We start from the raw sequence: 15,683 nt of genomic DNA, 5'->3' as shown, positions 1-15,683 counted from the left end.
CCTGACTACTCACAAACTGTCTTTCTGCCCGTGCCCTCCCCTTCCCCTTCCCCTCTGCAGGCTCCCTGTTTTCCACCCTGAAGCCCCCGGACGCCGTGTTCAAGGTGGTGTTCTGGTTGGGTTATTTCAACAGCTGCCTCAACCCCATCATCTACCCGTGCTCCAGCAAGGAGTTCAAGCGCGCCTTCGTGCGCATCCTCGGGTGCCAGTGCCGCGGTCGCCGCCGCCGCCGCCGCCGTCGCCGACTGGGCGGCTGCGCCTACACCTACCGGCCGTGGACGCGCGGCGGCTCGCTGGAGCGCTCGCAGTCGCGCAAGGACTCGCTGGACGACAGCGGCAGCTGCCTGAGCGGCAGCCAGCGGACCCTGCCCTCGGCCTCGCCGAGCCCCGGCTACCTGGGCCGCGGCGCGGCGCCGTCCGTCGAGCTGTGCGCCTTCCCCGAATGGAAGGCGCCCGGCGCCCTCCTGAGCCTGCCCGCGCCGGAGCCCCCAGGCCGCCGCGGCTGCCACGAGTCGGGCCCGCTCTTCACTTTCAAGCTCCTGGCCGAGCCCGAGAGCCCCGGGACCGACGCGGGCACCAGCAACGGGCAGCCGGGCTTCAAAACCAACATGCCCCTGGCGCCCGGGCACTTCTAGGGCTCCCGCCGCTCAGCTTCCTTTCCCTGGGGAGGAAATCATCGTGGGGGGGAGGGCGGGCGGAGGGAGGGGAGTGTCAGCGCCCTGTAGACACGGACCCCAAGGGGAAACGCGGGGAGGGGGGCGGGGAGAGGGGCAGCTGCTTTTCTGGCAGGGGCATGGGTGCCAGGTACAGCGCGGAGAGCCGGGCCGAGCATGCTGAGAGCCTGGGGGACCCGACGCCGGCCGGGATTTACGTCTCTCTCTCCCTGTATATATATAAAAATGAGTCCCTCTCTACATGTATTTAACCGTGGGTACCCGTGCGTGTCTCCGTGAGGTGTGTGTGTGGTCTGCATGTGTGCGTGCGCCGGGCCGGGGCAGAGCGAGTGCGGGCCCAGAAGGCCGCCGGGGGCGCTGTTTGTCATGTCACTTCGTACCTCTCTAGCCGCTCCTTGTACTTCACTGAATGGTGGCGCCTTGGGGGTTGGGGGCTGGGGGTGGGGGTTGGGGGTGGGGGTGGAAAAAAGACATTAAAGGTTATTTCTCCTGTGTGGCTTTGAGTAATTTGTGAATGCCATTCGCACCTCTAGGCGGGCAGGGCCTAGAGTTTCTTTTTCCTTCCTCTTCAGGTTTGTCCCCATCTGTCACCGCTCCCTCAGGCCCCTACCTCCTCTGCCAAGGAAGCCGCAGCCAATACAAACAGTCAAGGGCCTTTCCCGTGTGCCGTGGTTGTTCTGGACCTTCTTGCCTTTGCAGTCCCGGGCTAAATGACTTTGACCTCCCAGCTGAAAGAGCCCCCACCCTCACCCCCTCCAGGACTTGTTCCATATCCCTGCTTTTTTAGCATCATCTAAAGCCTCCTGCTGCTGCTTTCTGATGTGGGCAACACTAGCAATGTCTGGCCTGGCTCTGATTCCCTAGGACTCCAATTCTACCTGGGGATTCCTGGTTGTCACCCTAGGTGGGTCTGGCTTTGAGAGGGCCTGAACCCAACAGAGAGATGGGCTGGTTCCCTTCCAGTCCTCTCTGCACCCCCAGGCCAAACACTCCATTGTTTGCCTGGGCCCCTGGTAACCTGAAAAGGAATCCAGACTATAGAGGTTTCTCGATAAGATATGGATCCATGAGGCCCAGCAACATACATGGGTTGAACCCTCTCAAGCTCTGCTACGGGGGAGCCTGCCTGGAAAGGATGCACTAAGGAAGACCGTGTGGAGGGATGGAATACACTTTGGAGAAGGCGATCTGAGTTCTGGTCCCAGCCCTGCTCCTGATTTACTCTAGGAACATGAGAAAGTCACATCCCCCGCTCTGGATATTGATTTCCTATCTGTGTGATGATAGGGTGGATTCTAAGATCTTTACTTTCTCTGAAAGCCCCGTTTGCTAAGAGATTAAAGGATGGCGAACTAAACAGGGATCATTTTTCTTCCCTAAGATTCAAAAAAAGCATCCATTTCTCTTCTTGTTTAGCTAAATTCAGCTCCATAATTTTTCAAATGGCAAGAACCTCTTCCTATAATATCAGTACCTCAATCATTCATTCAGTAGGTGACAAAAATCCAAAATGCTTTAATTGGGAAAGGAATTGTTTAAAAGCAGGTTGGGGTAGGGGTTGGGGGGCACAGTGGTTCATGTAGCTGGAAAATGCAGGGGTATCAGGCATGGCTAGATCCAGTGACTTAAACAAGGTTATCAGCTTGCTCACAGTCTTTTTACCTTCTCATCCAGCTCCCGTTACTTAGCTCTGCTTATTTTTGCATGCATATATCCCATCAAATAGGAATAACAAGAGCACCTAATTCACAGGAGCATTAGGAGATTCAAATGAGGGTAAAATGATTAGCACGGGCCAGACACACTGTAAGCATCTGATAAATGGCAGCTCCCTGCAGAGGTATTTATTATGCAATTCTTTACTTTGATAGATGAAGTTTAGAAAACCTGAATATTGGAACAAGGAAAACAACTCAGTTTTGTTCATCAGATTACACAGTTTTAGGATTCTATCTTGAAGAACAAAAAGAATTTTGTGTCCTAAAGCATAAAGAAATGTGTTACTCAAAGAGGTGACCAGCCTAAATAATATTTCATAAAAGTTACAGAACATTTAGGAGGGAGAAAGCTAGAATGGGTGAATGAGAATGGCTGGATGTCTTAGGGATGGTGCACCCTCTGATGGAAGAGCATAGAACAGCGGTTCTGCCACCTTGGCTCAGATCCCAGCCATGCCACCAGAACATGGAAACTGAACCAGGCTCCATCTGCTTGCATGTAAATTGAAGATACAGCTAGCACCTACTCACAAGGTTGGGATGAGGATTATATAAAACATAATAAGAAAAAAGCTTGGCACAGAATAGACACTAATTTTTTTTATTAGAGCATTTGTAGGTTTTACAGGAAAATCATGCCAAAAGTAGAGTTCTCATTTACACACACACACACAGTAGTAATATTTTGCATAAGTGTGGTATCTTGGTTACAATTGAAACTATTCTTATCATTATATTGTTAACTGTAGTCTATAGTTTACATTAGGGTTCACTTTTTATGTTGTACCGTTCTATATGGTTTGTTTTTTTTTTTTTTTGTATTCTGATAATATATATACAACCTAAAGTTTCCCATTTTAACTACTTTCAAATATGCAATTCAGTGGTGTTAATTACATTCACAATGTTGTGCTACCATCACCACGATTCATGACCAAAACTTTTCCATCATCCCAAACAGAAACTCTGCACCCACTAAGTATTAACTCCCTCTTCCCCACCCCACCCCAGCCCCTGGTAACCTGTAGTCTAATTTTTGACTCTGGATTTGCATATTCTAAATATTTCATGTATGGGATATCATAGGCTATTTGTCCAGTATGCAGCATTTTTATTAACCTTGAGGGAAATTGCATAGCCTCCATTCCAGCAGTTCTCAGCTTTTCCTAGACCAGCAGCCCCTTTCAGAATCTGAAGAAAGGTAGAGAAAAATAAACATAACAACCTAAATTTTGTCTACAATTCATGGCCCCCCAAATCTCTGAATACACACATGAAACTGAGGTTATACACTTCTCAGCAAATCCAACTCCCTCCATATATGAAATAAATAGCCAAGTCCAGAAAGGGGAACATACAAGAGCAATGACTATAAAGCCCCATGTTAGATGAGCAAATGTAGCTAAGAATGAGACCAAGACACAGCCCTGGGGAACTCATATCCTGGCCAGAGATGTAAGCAGGTAATGGCAATGTCATTAGACTGTATGAGGAGCAGAATTGTCCTCTACCATCCTTATCGGGGGTCACCCCAAGCGTCACACTAGATCTTCCATTCGGTGGGTGGAGGTGGTGAAGTGTCTCAGGCTTTTGGCAGAGGGCTGCCCATGAGGTGAGTTCGATGGGAGCCAGGCAGAGTCCTGCGCATCGCTCCTCAAGGCTGCTGTCACCAGAGGTCTCCACTAGATGCCAAGAAGTACAATAAACCCCACCCCTGAGCTGACATTACAGGTTGACTTCTGCCTGTGTCTGGAAGCAGTCAGTGTGTGTTGAGGCCGACATGGGCAGGCTCTGGATCCCCCATCCTCTCTCATGAAGTCTCTGTAGAACCCTCTCCACCCTACTCCACCAGTCCATGGAAACTTTACCTAGTCCCGGTAAGAGTGAGGGTGGGTATGCAGAGGGAAGGTTGGGTCAATTTGGAAGAATCTGTATCCTTCCAAAGCTTTCCCACCTCAGACCTGCACCTGGCATTTGAAACTTAGGAGCCATGAACTTGACATCTTTCCCTTTGGCTTCCCCTAGACAACTTTCCCCTGAAGCAATGGTGACTTATTTCTGACTGGCTTGGCTGGGCCAGGGCTTCAATGTACAAGTTAATTCACTGAAGTTTGGGAGGACAGGGAAAATGGGACAAGGGGGACAGGAGTGTAATCTACTCCCATCCCCTCTCCAACCACATCTCCTACTGCTCTCCCCTTTCTCCCTTCCACTCCAGTCAGATGGGCCTCTTTGCTGTTCCTCAAATGGGGAGGAGGGGTTTGACTCCCCACCCAGGGCCTTTGTACTTGCTGTTCCCTCTGCCTGGAGCTCCTTCTCTCCACGTGGCTTCCTCCCTCGCCTCCTTCACTTCTTTGCTCAAGGGTCACCTCCTCAGTGAGGCTCTCTCTGACCACCCTATTTAAAATCAATCCCACCACCACCGCCACCACCACCACCACCACCACCATCCTGGCACTCCCTACAGACTTTTCCCGCTTAGTTCACTCCATAACACTAAGCACTGCCCCACATATTATATATTTTCCTTATTTATATGTTTATTGTCTGTCTGTGCCCATTAGAAATGTATGTTCCATTCACTGTTGTATCATCAGCACCTAAAGTAGTACCAGACACATAGTAGTAAGTGCTCAACAAATATTTTTGAATGAACAAGTGTGTCTCAGCCTGCCATGAGCACATGGAGTGTGGAAATTCTATAATAACAATCAAACAGGTGCTTCTGGGAGCCATAGCAGGGGCTCCTACCTCTAACTCAGTGGGAAGGGGGCAGTTCCATCTAGAGAGGGTGTTCCAGTTTGCTAGGGCTGCCGTTATGCAAAACACCAGAAATGGATTGGCTTTTATAAAGGGGGTTTATTTGCTTACACAGTTACAGTCTTGAGGCCATAAAGTGTCCAAGGTAAGGCATCAGCAATAGGGTACCTTCACTGGAGAAAGGCCATTGGTATCCGGAAAACCTCTGTTAGCCGAGAAGGCACATGGTTGGTGTCTGCTCCAGAGTTCTCATTTCAAAAAAGGGCTTTCTCCCAAGATGTTCCTCTCTAGGCTGCAGCAGCACCTCCTTTTGTCTATGAACATTTTTATAGGACTCCAGTGATTCAACTAAGACCCACTCTGAATGGGTGGGGTAATACCTCCATTGAAATTATCCAACCAAAGGTCTTGCCCACAGTTGATTGAATCACATCTCTATGGAAACACTCAATCAAAGGATTCCAACCTAATCAACACTAATGCATCTGCTCCCACAAGACTGCGTCAAAGAACATGGTGTTTTGGGGGACATAATATATCCAAACTGGCACAGAGGGCTTCCTGTAGGAAATGACACCTAAAGAATATCACTGGGCCCTCGCTACCAGACAACCCCGGCATTCCCATTATTGGTGCCCTCTCCTTCCCCTCAGGGGAGATGAGGGTCTGCAGGACAGGCTTCCTGTCCAGCCACAGGCCCTACATCACCGCTGCTCTCTAGGCCTCTGTCTACTGACTGACAAACAGAAGGAGTAAGCCAGCAGCAGCCCCTAAGCTCTGCCAATCTGTCATTTCCAGTTTTTGTTCTCCTCTCCTCAATGCACAATCTTCAGAGATAAGCTATTTCGGGAGACAACTTCATTGCGATTAGACAAACAGCTTTGGCCCTTGCTAATGGCCTTATTCAGAGAAGCAGCCTCTTCATAAGAGGCTTCCAAAGCAGAGCAAAGTGCTCGAGGCTGGCAACTGCCCTTGCACAGGGGTCAGATGCTGCTGTTGGAAACACATCCGTTCTCCACCAAACACCACCGGAAACCCAGCAACCACTTACACCTTGTACAGTATCTTCCTCACTCATTGGTTCTCTCATTCATTCAACAAGCTATCATTGAGCAGCTATGCAAAGCTGAGAGCCAGGGCTGCAAAGGAAAATAAGTCAAGTCTTTGCTCTCATGAAGATTTCAGTCAAGAAGGGGAGATTGGACCTTCACCCAACAAACTCCCACGCAAGGTGAAGAGGCTCCTATAACAAAAAAAGGCTACATTAGGACCACAGTGTCAGACAGAACAGTGTGAGGGTTCTAATGCTCCCATTTCTTAGGTCACCTTGGGCAAGTTGCCCATCCTCTATGAGGGCCAGTTTTCCTGATCTTTAAGATGGAAAAAAACCCTGCCTGTCTTAGAGGGTTGCTATGAAGCTCAGTTATGACAGGGCACACACCCCATTTACTGCAGTGCCTGGCACATGCTCAGTAAATGATGGCTGCAACTAAGTGCCACTGGAGAGGTTCAAATAAAGAGCTTTGGGAATGCAGAGGGGAAAGTGTTGATGTCCATCAGAAGTGGCAGCTGAAGTGGCTCTAAGGATGTAGTTAAGTAGAGATGGCAAGAAGGGTGTTGCAAGCTGAGTAGAAGGGAATGGCAGGAAAGAGGAGAAAACTGGGCTGGGAAGAGACAGAGGCACCACTCAGAGCCACACCGATGTATGTGGGTCATCAGGAGCCATCAAAGACAGGAGAGGGAGAGCATCAGGGACCAGTGGGCAATGAGAAAAAGAGACACCGAGAGAGGGAGGGAGGACAGGCTGCGAGGACCATTAGGAGGTTCCAACAAGGGGCCAGAAATGAGGATCTGAACAAGGATGACACAAATGGAGGTGAGACGTGGGAAAGGTGACAGGGTGAGTGTCCACAGGACTGACCCAAGCAGCTCCTTGTCTATATGTTGCCCAATCACAGTGTCCCTGTGACAAGCTGAGCAGATTCAATAATCCCCACCTGGCAGATGAAGAAACTGAGGCTTCAGTCCCAGGCCACATAGCTTGGGAGGGAGCTAGAACAAGACTCCATACTGCCTAATCCCAACCTAGCTGTTATTTTTGTTTTTTTTTTTTCTTCTCTTACTAGATCTGTGTATATGATAGATACAACCAGGAGTCTGGTGTCCAGAACATAGTTTGGAAAAGTGGCAGCACAGCTTGGTCATCAAGGATGTTGTTCAAGACCTGGTTCTGCTGCTCACCAGCTATGCATTCCAGGGAAGGTATCTAACCTCTCTGAGCCTCAGTTTCCGAGTCAGTAAAATGGGGCTAATAATAGCATCTTCTTCACACAGTTGCTATGAGGATTCAGTGAGCCAATGCACAGAATTGGGAAGTGCTGAGCATATATAAAATGCTCACCTAATAGCTAATAGTATTAGTAATAGGTCAGCATGGTCTACTGTGAGAAGAGAAAATCAAAAGTCTTAGAATGAATCAATGGCAAAGTGAAAAGCCGTCGCTCTGAACCAGAGTTGACAGCTGTTAGAGGACTCTCCTGAGGCTACATTGTGTCTGCGTGCCAAATCTCCTGGGAATATCCCTTTTCTGGGAGACCTGGCACTAAAAGAAAATAAATCCTGATTCCAGATCCTCTGAGCAGAAACACATGTCACCTGGGCTGGCAAGAGACTCTTCCGCACAGGAGTAGGCTCAGGAACTGGACTCACATGGAGTCTTCTAGGCTAGAGGATCTCAAACTTTTTGACTGCAACCCACAGAATGAAATATGGTTTCACTACAACCCAGGACATATATTTAGATATATACATATCGATATAGACATAGATCAGGGTTTCTCAACCTTGGCAGTATTGAAATCTTGGTCTATGTAGTTCTTTGTTGTGGAAGGCTGTCCTGTGCATTGTATTATGTTTAGCAGCATCTCTAGCCTCTACCCTCTAGATGCCAGTATTACCCCTACCCCCGGATAAGACAATTAAAAATGCCTCCAGACATTGCCAATATCTCCAGACGTCTCTTGGGAAACAAAATTGCCCCCAGTTGAAAACCACTGATGTATATAGATATAAGAAACAAATGTTTCATAAAGATTACCCTTATTTACAAAATATACTCTGATATTTCCCATTCTGTATTATTGGATTTCGTTTTTTTTTTTTTTTTTTTTAAGTATTCATTGTTGCCCACTAACTTGATTTCATAGTGCAGGGACCAAAGTTTAAGGAATACTGTTCCAGGCAAGGGTTTCTCCTCCTCCCGGGCCTTCAGGAACTCAGTTGTAACTCTTTTCTAATAACCCTCACCCTTCTCAGAGGGAACCCTTTCTGGGAATTGGGAAGTGTTTGAGATGGGACAGTCACATACCCTCTTAGGACCTCCATTCCACCCTCTGAAAAATGGGGATCAAATGCCTAACTCAAAGGCTGGCATGGACATTAATGAGACAACCACTAAAATAAACACTAACTTTAACTGAGCAATTGCTTTGTGCCAGGCACTGTGCTAGGGGATATATACATACACATTTTCTCATTTAATTCTCACACCATTTCTATGAACAAGATACTATGACTATCATTACTTTATAGATGAAGAAATGAAGCACAGAGAAGCTAAGAGACTTGCCTAAGGATTCATAGTTAGGAAGGTATGGTGGTCTAAAATATTTCCACAGAGTCTTTAACACTTCTTCTGTCAAGAGGTGGCATCTAATTATCTGCCCCTTGAATAGACTACAGCAGAAGTAACCCTGTGGGACTTCTGAGCCTAGGCCATATAAGACAATACAATTTCCACCTGTCTTTCTCTCTTGAGATGCTTGCTCTTGGAACCCAGCTGCCATTCTACGAGGAAGCCCAGGCTACATGGGGAGGCTACGTGGAGATGTTCCTGCCAGTTGAAGTCCCAGCCATTAGCCAAACTCAACCCCCAGACTTATAAATGACTCTTGAGTGAGAATGGCCCAGCTGAATCCAGTCAACCCCCAGAATCATGATAGATAATAATAATAAATGATCATTGTTTTATATCATCATGTTTGTAACACAGCAATAGATTTCTGAAAAAGAAGGGAAGACCTAGGATTTCTGCTTAAGCAGTCTGACCCTGGAACCCACACTCAAAACCATTACCCCCAGTACCTAACAGGTTCCAATAAATGCTCATTCTCTCTTGACAGAGCTAATGAAATGCTGGGAAAGAGTTGCTTGTGTGTTTTTTTGTTGTTGTTGATGTTGTTTGTGTGTGTGTTTTTTTTAATTTTTTGATAAATAAAGTTAAAAATTAAAAAAAAAAAGAGTTGAGGTCTGACATGTTCTGGCCTTTACTTGCAGAGAGGAGACAGAGGGCATGACAGCGAAAAGTTGGAAATCAGGCCAGGAAGGGATATGCTTTTTGGTTTGATTTTGTACCATCCAAATTAAGGCAAGCAGACTTGTCTTCCCCAACCTCGGGGACCTCCAAAGTTTATTTAGTAACAATATCCCAGAACCTTGGAACGAAAGCCATAATGTTAGAACAACACATCAAGGAGGTAGGCATTATTATTGTCTTTATTTTTAGGCTTAGAAAGTCCTAGAAGCCAAGATGGCATGGTTTCTAGGTGGCAGAGCCAGGATTTGAACCATGTGGTCCACAAACCTAGTTCTGTATACTCTCAGCCTGGATAAGCCTCTTTTGAGTCTGGGGAAGAAGTGCCTCTCACCCTCCTGCTTCTCCAAGCTCCTTCCTCCTTCCCCCCAACTCTGCTTTCTTTCTGGTCTCAGACTTTTAGAAAACAAAAGACAAGAAACTTGTAGGCTTCTTCTGCTTTCCCTCTTCCCGTCCTTCCCCTGAAGAGTGAAGCTCAAAGCCTGCAGCCTAAATAAATCAAGGAAAAGGGATGGGTGGAGGGCAAAAGTATAAATGAATATCACAAAATACCATCCAGTCCCTCATCACTACTGGAATGTCTCATCAATCCCCATTCAAAAGGTGAATATAGTTACTGAGATACTCCATATGTATATATACTCATGCATAATAATCAAAGCTCTCTGACTCAGCCTGGTGTGGATGAGATCAACTCCACACAGCTAATCCAGCTCAAGACCATCCCTCAGCACAAACTGATGAGAGCAGTGATTGATCAGGAAGCATCAGGGATTGATGAAAAGGATTGAAATCTGCCTCTTATTGCTCAACCTGACCTGGTATGAGCCCAGCAGTTTCTCAAGAAGGGGCTCCAAAGGCAGGTTGGGTGGCTTCCCACCTGGCAGAGTCCATAGGGCTCCCTTCCTCCAGCTGGATCAAAATTCTGCCTCAGAGAGCCAGAGGGGCTGGCCGGCATGGAGCTGTGATCCAGCCAAGGCAACAACCCAGGAAGGGCTTCCTTCTCCCCCATTCACTGAGAAAATACCTGCAGGAAGATGTCAGGGGACACCAGAGGTTCTCACCCACCGCAAGATTCAGGCCTCAGACACTCCAGCACAGCTTCCCTTCAACATCATTCCTAAGATACCTGAGAGATTTCATCACCCGTCTAAGCCATGCATGCTTAGCATACAGCGATGAACACCATGGAGCCCGCCCAGCTATTCTGCCTTGGCAGCGGGAAGAAGGCAGTGGTGCCAGCTGAACCAAAACTGGAATTCACGGTCTGATTGTGCCTGCTGGACTGGTGGCCCAGTGGCCCTCCCAAGCATCTGCTTATATAAATCAACATGCATGGAGTGAAAGGGGTCTGCAAGATGGGAAATTTTGTAGGTGAGTCCCTAGGCCCAGGAAACTAATACTGTTTTTTTTTTCCAGCTCCACAGTTCTTTCCCTTCTTTCCTCTGTTGACCCCACATTGCCCTCCAGCTACCACTCCATTTGTTTGCTTCCCTTTACAAAAACACTCCTTCAAAGAGTTGTTTATGCTCCCTGTCTCTGCTTGCTCTCCCCTACACCCCCATTCTCTCTTCTATCTCTTGCAAGCTCAAGACTGACTCTCCCATCCTAGACCTCTCTGGTCCTCCCCTCATCCCATCAAACACTGACTTGATGCTCCATCCACCCACCACCCACCCCGCCAGGCTTTCAACCTCATTCTCCCTGGGAACTATGCTTGTCAAGCTCATCAAGGACCTCAATGCTACCAAAGCCAACTCTTCTCAGTCCTCATCTTACTGCATCTTTCAGCAGCATTTGGCACAATTAAGCATGCTCCTTTTTATTTTTAAACACTTCTTTCACACAGCTTCCACAACACCCCACTCTCCTAGTTTTCTCCTACCGCGTTGACGACTCCTTCTCAGGATCTATTGCTTGAACCTTCTCTCTCCAACCTCTAAATGTTGAGGTTCCCCAGGGCTCAATGCTTGGACTTCTCTCTTCACTCCCTGGGTAGTTTCATCTGCTCCCATGACTTTAACCTCCACCGTGGCGACTCCTGAATATACGTCATCAGCCCAGCACTTTCCACAGAACGCCATGCATATATGTCCAAACCAACCTCCTGTGTCTCCCAACAATGGCTCCTCCCATAATCCCAATAAAAGGAGTACCATTCACCTGATTGCACAAACCAAAAACCCAGCGTATCTCTGCCTCTCAAACCCCACATCAATCCATCAGAAGGTCTGGGCCCCTCTATCTTCAAAATGTATGCAGAGTCCAACCACTTCTCCCTATATGCACTGCCACCTCCACCACCTCCATCAGCCTGAACTAGTGCAGTTGCCACCCAACTGAACTCCCTGCTTCCACTTTAGAAAACTGTACATTTGACTGCCTTCCCCAACCCCCAGCTAGGAGAATGATCCTTCTGGAAAGTAAATGAGACCATGTCCCTGCTCAAACTCTGCAATTATTTCCCAACACACGTAGAATAAAATCCAAACTCTATACAATGATCTTCAAAGCCCTACACAATCTTCCCCTTCCCCACTCCCTCTTCACCTCACCTCCTACCACTCATCCTGCTCTAGCCAGATGGGCCCTCTTGATGAACACACCGAGGACACACCTTTCTCAGGGTCTTTTTTCCTGTGTTCCGTCTGCTGGCACTTCTTCCAGATATTTACAGGTGTCACACTCTTAGTCCTTCAAGACTCTGTTCAGATGCCACCACCTCAGAGAGGCCTTTCCTGATTACTCATTCTAGAATAATAGGCCAGCTGTCATGCTGTATATCCTTATCCAGAGTTGCCTTTTTTTTTAATAGCACTTCTCCTGGCCTGACATTATAAACTTACCTGTGGTCTGCCTCCTCTATTAGAATGTAAGCTCCACCCATACAAGAATTTTATCTGTTTGGTTTACTTCTCAGCTCACAGAATGTACCTGGCATATAGAAGGCACACAGTAAATATTTGTTGAAGGAATGAATGGTGGCTTGGTATCTGGTCTGTGGGCACACCTAAAGAATAGGGTCTGGCCTATCGTGGTATGCTGGAGCTCCCTCGTACCAGCTGCGAGAGCCGATTATAAGCATCCCTTTCCAACTCTGTATTCAGTATGTCACACTGTTAGCTTGAAATCTGCCTTGATGGGAGTATTTATACCACAGAAACTGACAAACACTACAAAACAGGGCTTCTTTTCCTTTTCAGAGAGCCAATTTACCAGCTACATCACTGGATGTTGGAAAAGACTGGCAGTAATCTCTGAAAAAGCTCTTTCCCCAAAGGACTTAGCACAAGTAGTGCTGCCACTAGGTCCTGTTGCCAGACTCTGGTCCTGAGTTGTAGACAAGAGCATTCTGCTTGGAATAGAGTGTGGTTTGGGCCCATGAGATCCAAAGGGAAGACAGTTTCCTCTGGCCCTTGAGGGTTTAAAGCTTTGAGCACGCTGTGGAGGTAAGACCTAGTAATCTGAATTTTTAGAAAGTGATGTACGTGGTCTGTGAACCACACTTTGAGAAGAACTGTACTTCAGCATACACTTAGGACAAGGATTAGGGTTAAGGTTAGTGTTAGGGTTTTACTTCTCTCTAGATCCCCTACAGCACCCACTTTGGGAACACTGAGATGGAAAAGTAGCTTCCTCTCTTCCCTGGGCCCTGACAGCTCTGCATCCAGGTATTTTGTTCTGTTTTGGTTTGGATTGGTTTTTGTCAGTGCATCAGGTTTGGGGGTGCTCAGGATACTTCTACCTTAAGGCTTCCCGAGAGCCTGGATAGCTTCAGAGAAAGTAAGCGTCTCTCATCTGGCCGATACTTAGTGTGTTGACCGTCACACCCCTCCTTTCAATAAGGCAGGAGCCGGGCCTGAGGGCCAAAGGGCGGGGGTATAAGCACGGAGAGCCCCTTTTCAGAAACTAAACAGCAGTTGTTTTCTTGCCTTTGAATCACCCAGGGAGGATTCAATTTCCTCTTTTGCTGGCTCATAAATATTTGCCGTTCGTTTTCTGTTTTTTGTTTCGTTTTGTTTTGTTTTTTTTTTTGTTGTTGTTGTTGTTTTGCCACTGCCATGAGCTCTGATCGCCCCTTCCCGAGTGGGGACGCAATGCGCGCCCAAATGCGCGGGTCGGTCCCGCGGGCTCAGCCCGCAGGCGCTGCGAGGTCTCCAGCTGCTCTCAGCAGAAGTCAAAGCCTCCTGGGGCCGCCCTCGCCGCCTCAAGCAGGGCATCCTTCTTCCATACGTGCAGAGACTAGGAAACAAGTTCTTTAGACACAGCAGGAACGACAGCGCTCCACGCGTCCTTCGCCTGAGCAGGTGCTTGGGTTGGGCGCAATCGCAGCGATGCGGCGGAGCCGGGCGCCACCTGCTGTCCGATATGCCTAAGTGATGCGGAATTAAGGAACGGAGGTGCTTCCCAATTCAGCTTGTGCTGCTCTGTCCACCTCTCTTCATCCCCCTTTGGTTTTTCAGCAGCAGCCAAGCTTTTTAGAACTCAGGGTCAGGAATGCTTAATCTGGGGTTCATGAATCGGCTTCAGGGGATCCGGGATCCCCCTAGAATCTTATGCACAATTTAGTGCCTATATAGATTTTTCTGTAAAAGGGATGCATGGCTTTCATGAGTCCAACTAATATTTTTATGGTCTGTAGTCCATGTGCCAAGCAAAATGCAAGCCGTGGGTGGTAAGTGGTGGCCAAGCAGTCGTGTCCGTCCCCTCCTGGACCTTACAGTCTGTGATAGGTTGAATAATGGCCCCTCAAATACGTTCACGTCCTGGAACCTGTGACTGTTACCTTAATGTGGCAAAAGGGACTTTGCAGATGTGATCAAGTTAAAGATGTTGAGATAGAGAGATTATCCTGGATTATCTCTGTGGGCCTGATGTAATCACAAGGGATGCAGGAGAGTCAAGGTCAGCCAGAAGCCAGTTGCCAACAGCAGTAAAGATTTGAAGATGCTGTGCTGCTGGCTTTGAAGACAGAGGAAGGGAACCATGAGTTAAAGGAAGTATGGAGCTTCTGGAAACTGTAGAGGGTGAGGAAATGGATTCTCCCCAGAGCTGCCAGAAAGAAGCAGCCCTGCTGACACCAGTACTTTACACCAGGAAAACCGATTTTGGATTTCTGACCTCCAGAACTGTAAGAGAAGAAATTTGCATTGTTTTAAGCACTATGTTTGTGGTCATTTGTTACAGTGGTGATAGAAAACTAATACACAGTTTTAGCAGGCATTAGACCCTAACAGTGACGAAACCCCAGACTCACAGTTCTTCCCGACTCCGTGATCCTCTCAGTCCCTGGCCCTGCCCCTCTCAAGGAGGAGACAATTAAAGAGAAAGAAAATGCAGCTAATTTTAAGGAAGTGGATTTACTGAACTTCTCCCCTATGCAAGAGAGCTAAGTCTACATCTGAGTCCCTTTCCTGGAAAGCTAGGAAGATAAAATTCATACTGCATTTTTGCACCTGGACTATACAGTGGTGTGCCAACGACTCCACAAAGCTATGGAATAAATATGGACATCTCCTGAAGCACCAATTTTGCCTGACACAACAGGAATTAAAACGTTTTCATACAAAACAAGAACTTTTCAGATAAAACAAGAAACTTCAAAGAAACTTTCCTCTTTGTGCCCACAGTTGTGCTTCCTGGATATTTGGGATTATGCATTCACACTCCCCTAGGGGATACTTAAGTGGAAAAAGCTTAAGAGCCTCCAGATCAAGAAACAGGAAACATTGAACAAGCAATGGAATGCACAGTTAGATAAGCCTAACTGCATAGGGTCCTCCAGGCAGAGGGTAAGGCAGGACTGAAATTGCAGGCTGCCTAGAAGGATTTGGAAAGGCAAAGTGGAGGGACAGGGTGAGCATCCCTGGAGACAACAACTACAAGGGCACACTGTGCCATTGTTTCACACAAGCCTTATGGATAAAGGTGGGCAAGGTGGCCTAGTTTCTGGAGGCTTCTGAAAGCTTAGCAGGAAAATATTTTTTAAACTGATAATCTACTGAGAGTGGGAAGTAAAGGGCAACCTGATACACCGCTAGGATGTGGTATGAGTTAGGGTAGATGTTTTGTACGGCAATTTGACAATATCTAAAATGTTTTAAATGAATATTCCATTAACCCAGGACTTCTAGGCCTCTGACCTACAGAGATACTCTC

At 47.4% G+C, this 15,683-nt stretch overlaps 1 protein-coding gene across 3 annotated transcripts in view; it reads left to right on the top strand.

Moving 5' to 3' along the window:
- Positions 1 to 683, top strand: part of ADRA1B (adrenoceptor alpha 1B) — an 82,712-nt gene extending 82,029 nt beyond the window's left edge. For all 3 annotated transcript variants that reach the window (XM_037798970.1, XM_037798969.1, XM_037798968.1), the window contains one exon: positions 61 to 683. In XM_037798970.1, coding sequence (XP_037654898.1) covers positions 61 to 635 — 575 coding nt within the window. In that variant the 3' untranslated portion in view covers positions 636 to 683. The remainder of the gene's footprint in view (positions 1 to 60) is intronic.
- Positions 684 to 15,683: the final 15,000 nt, after the last annotated feature.

The sequence above is a fragment of the Choloepus didactylus genome, chromosome 11, assembly GCF_015220235.1.
Source record: "Choloepus didactylus isolate mChoDid1 chromosome 11, mChoDid1.pri, whole genome shotgun sequence".
In the NCBI taxonomy this organism is placed as follows: domain Eukaryota; kingdom Metazoa; phylum Chordata; class Mammalia; order Pilosa; family Megalonychidae; genus Choloepus; species Choloepus didactylus.
The sequence above is the reverse complement of the archived record's forward strand: the minus strand, read 5'-3'. Positions and strand labels throughout refer to the sequence as shown.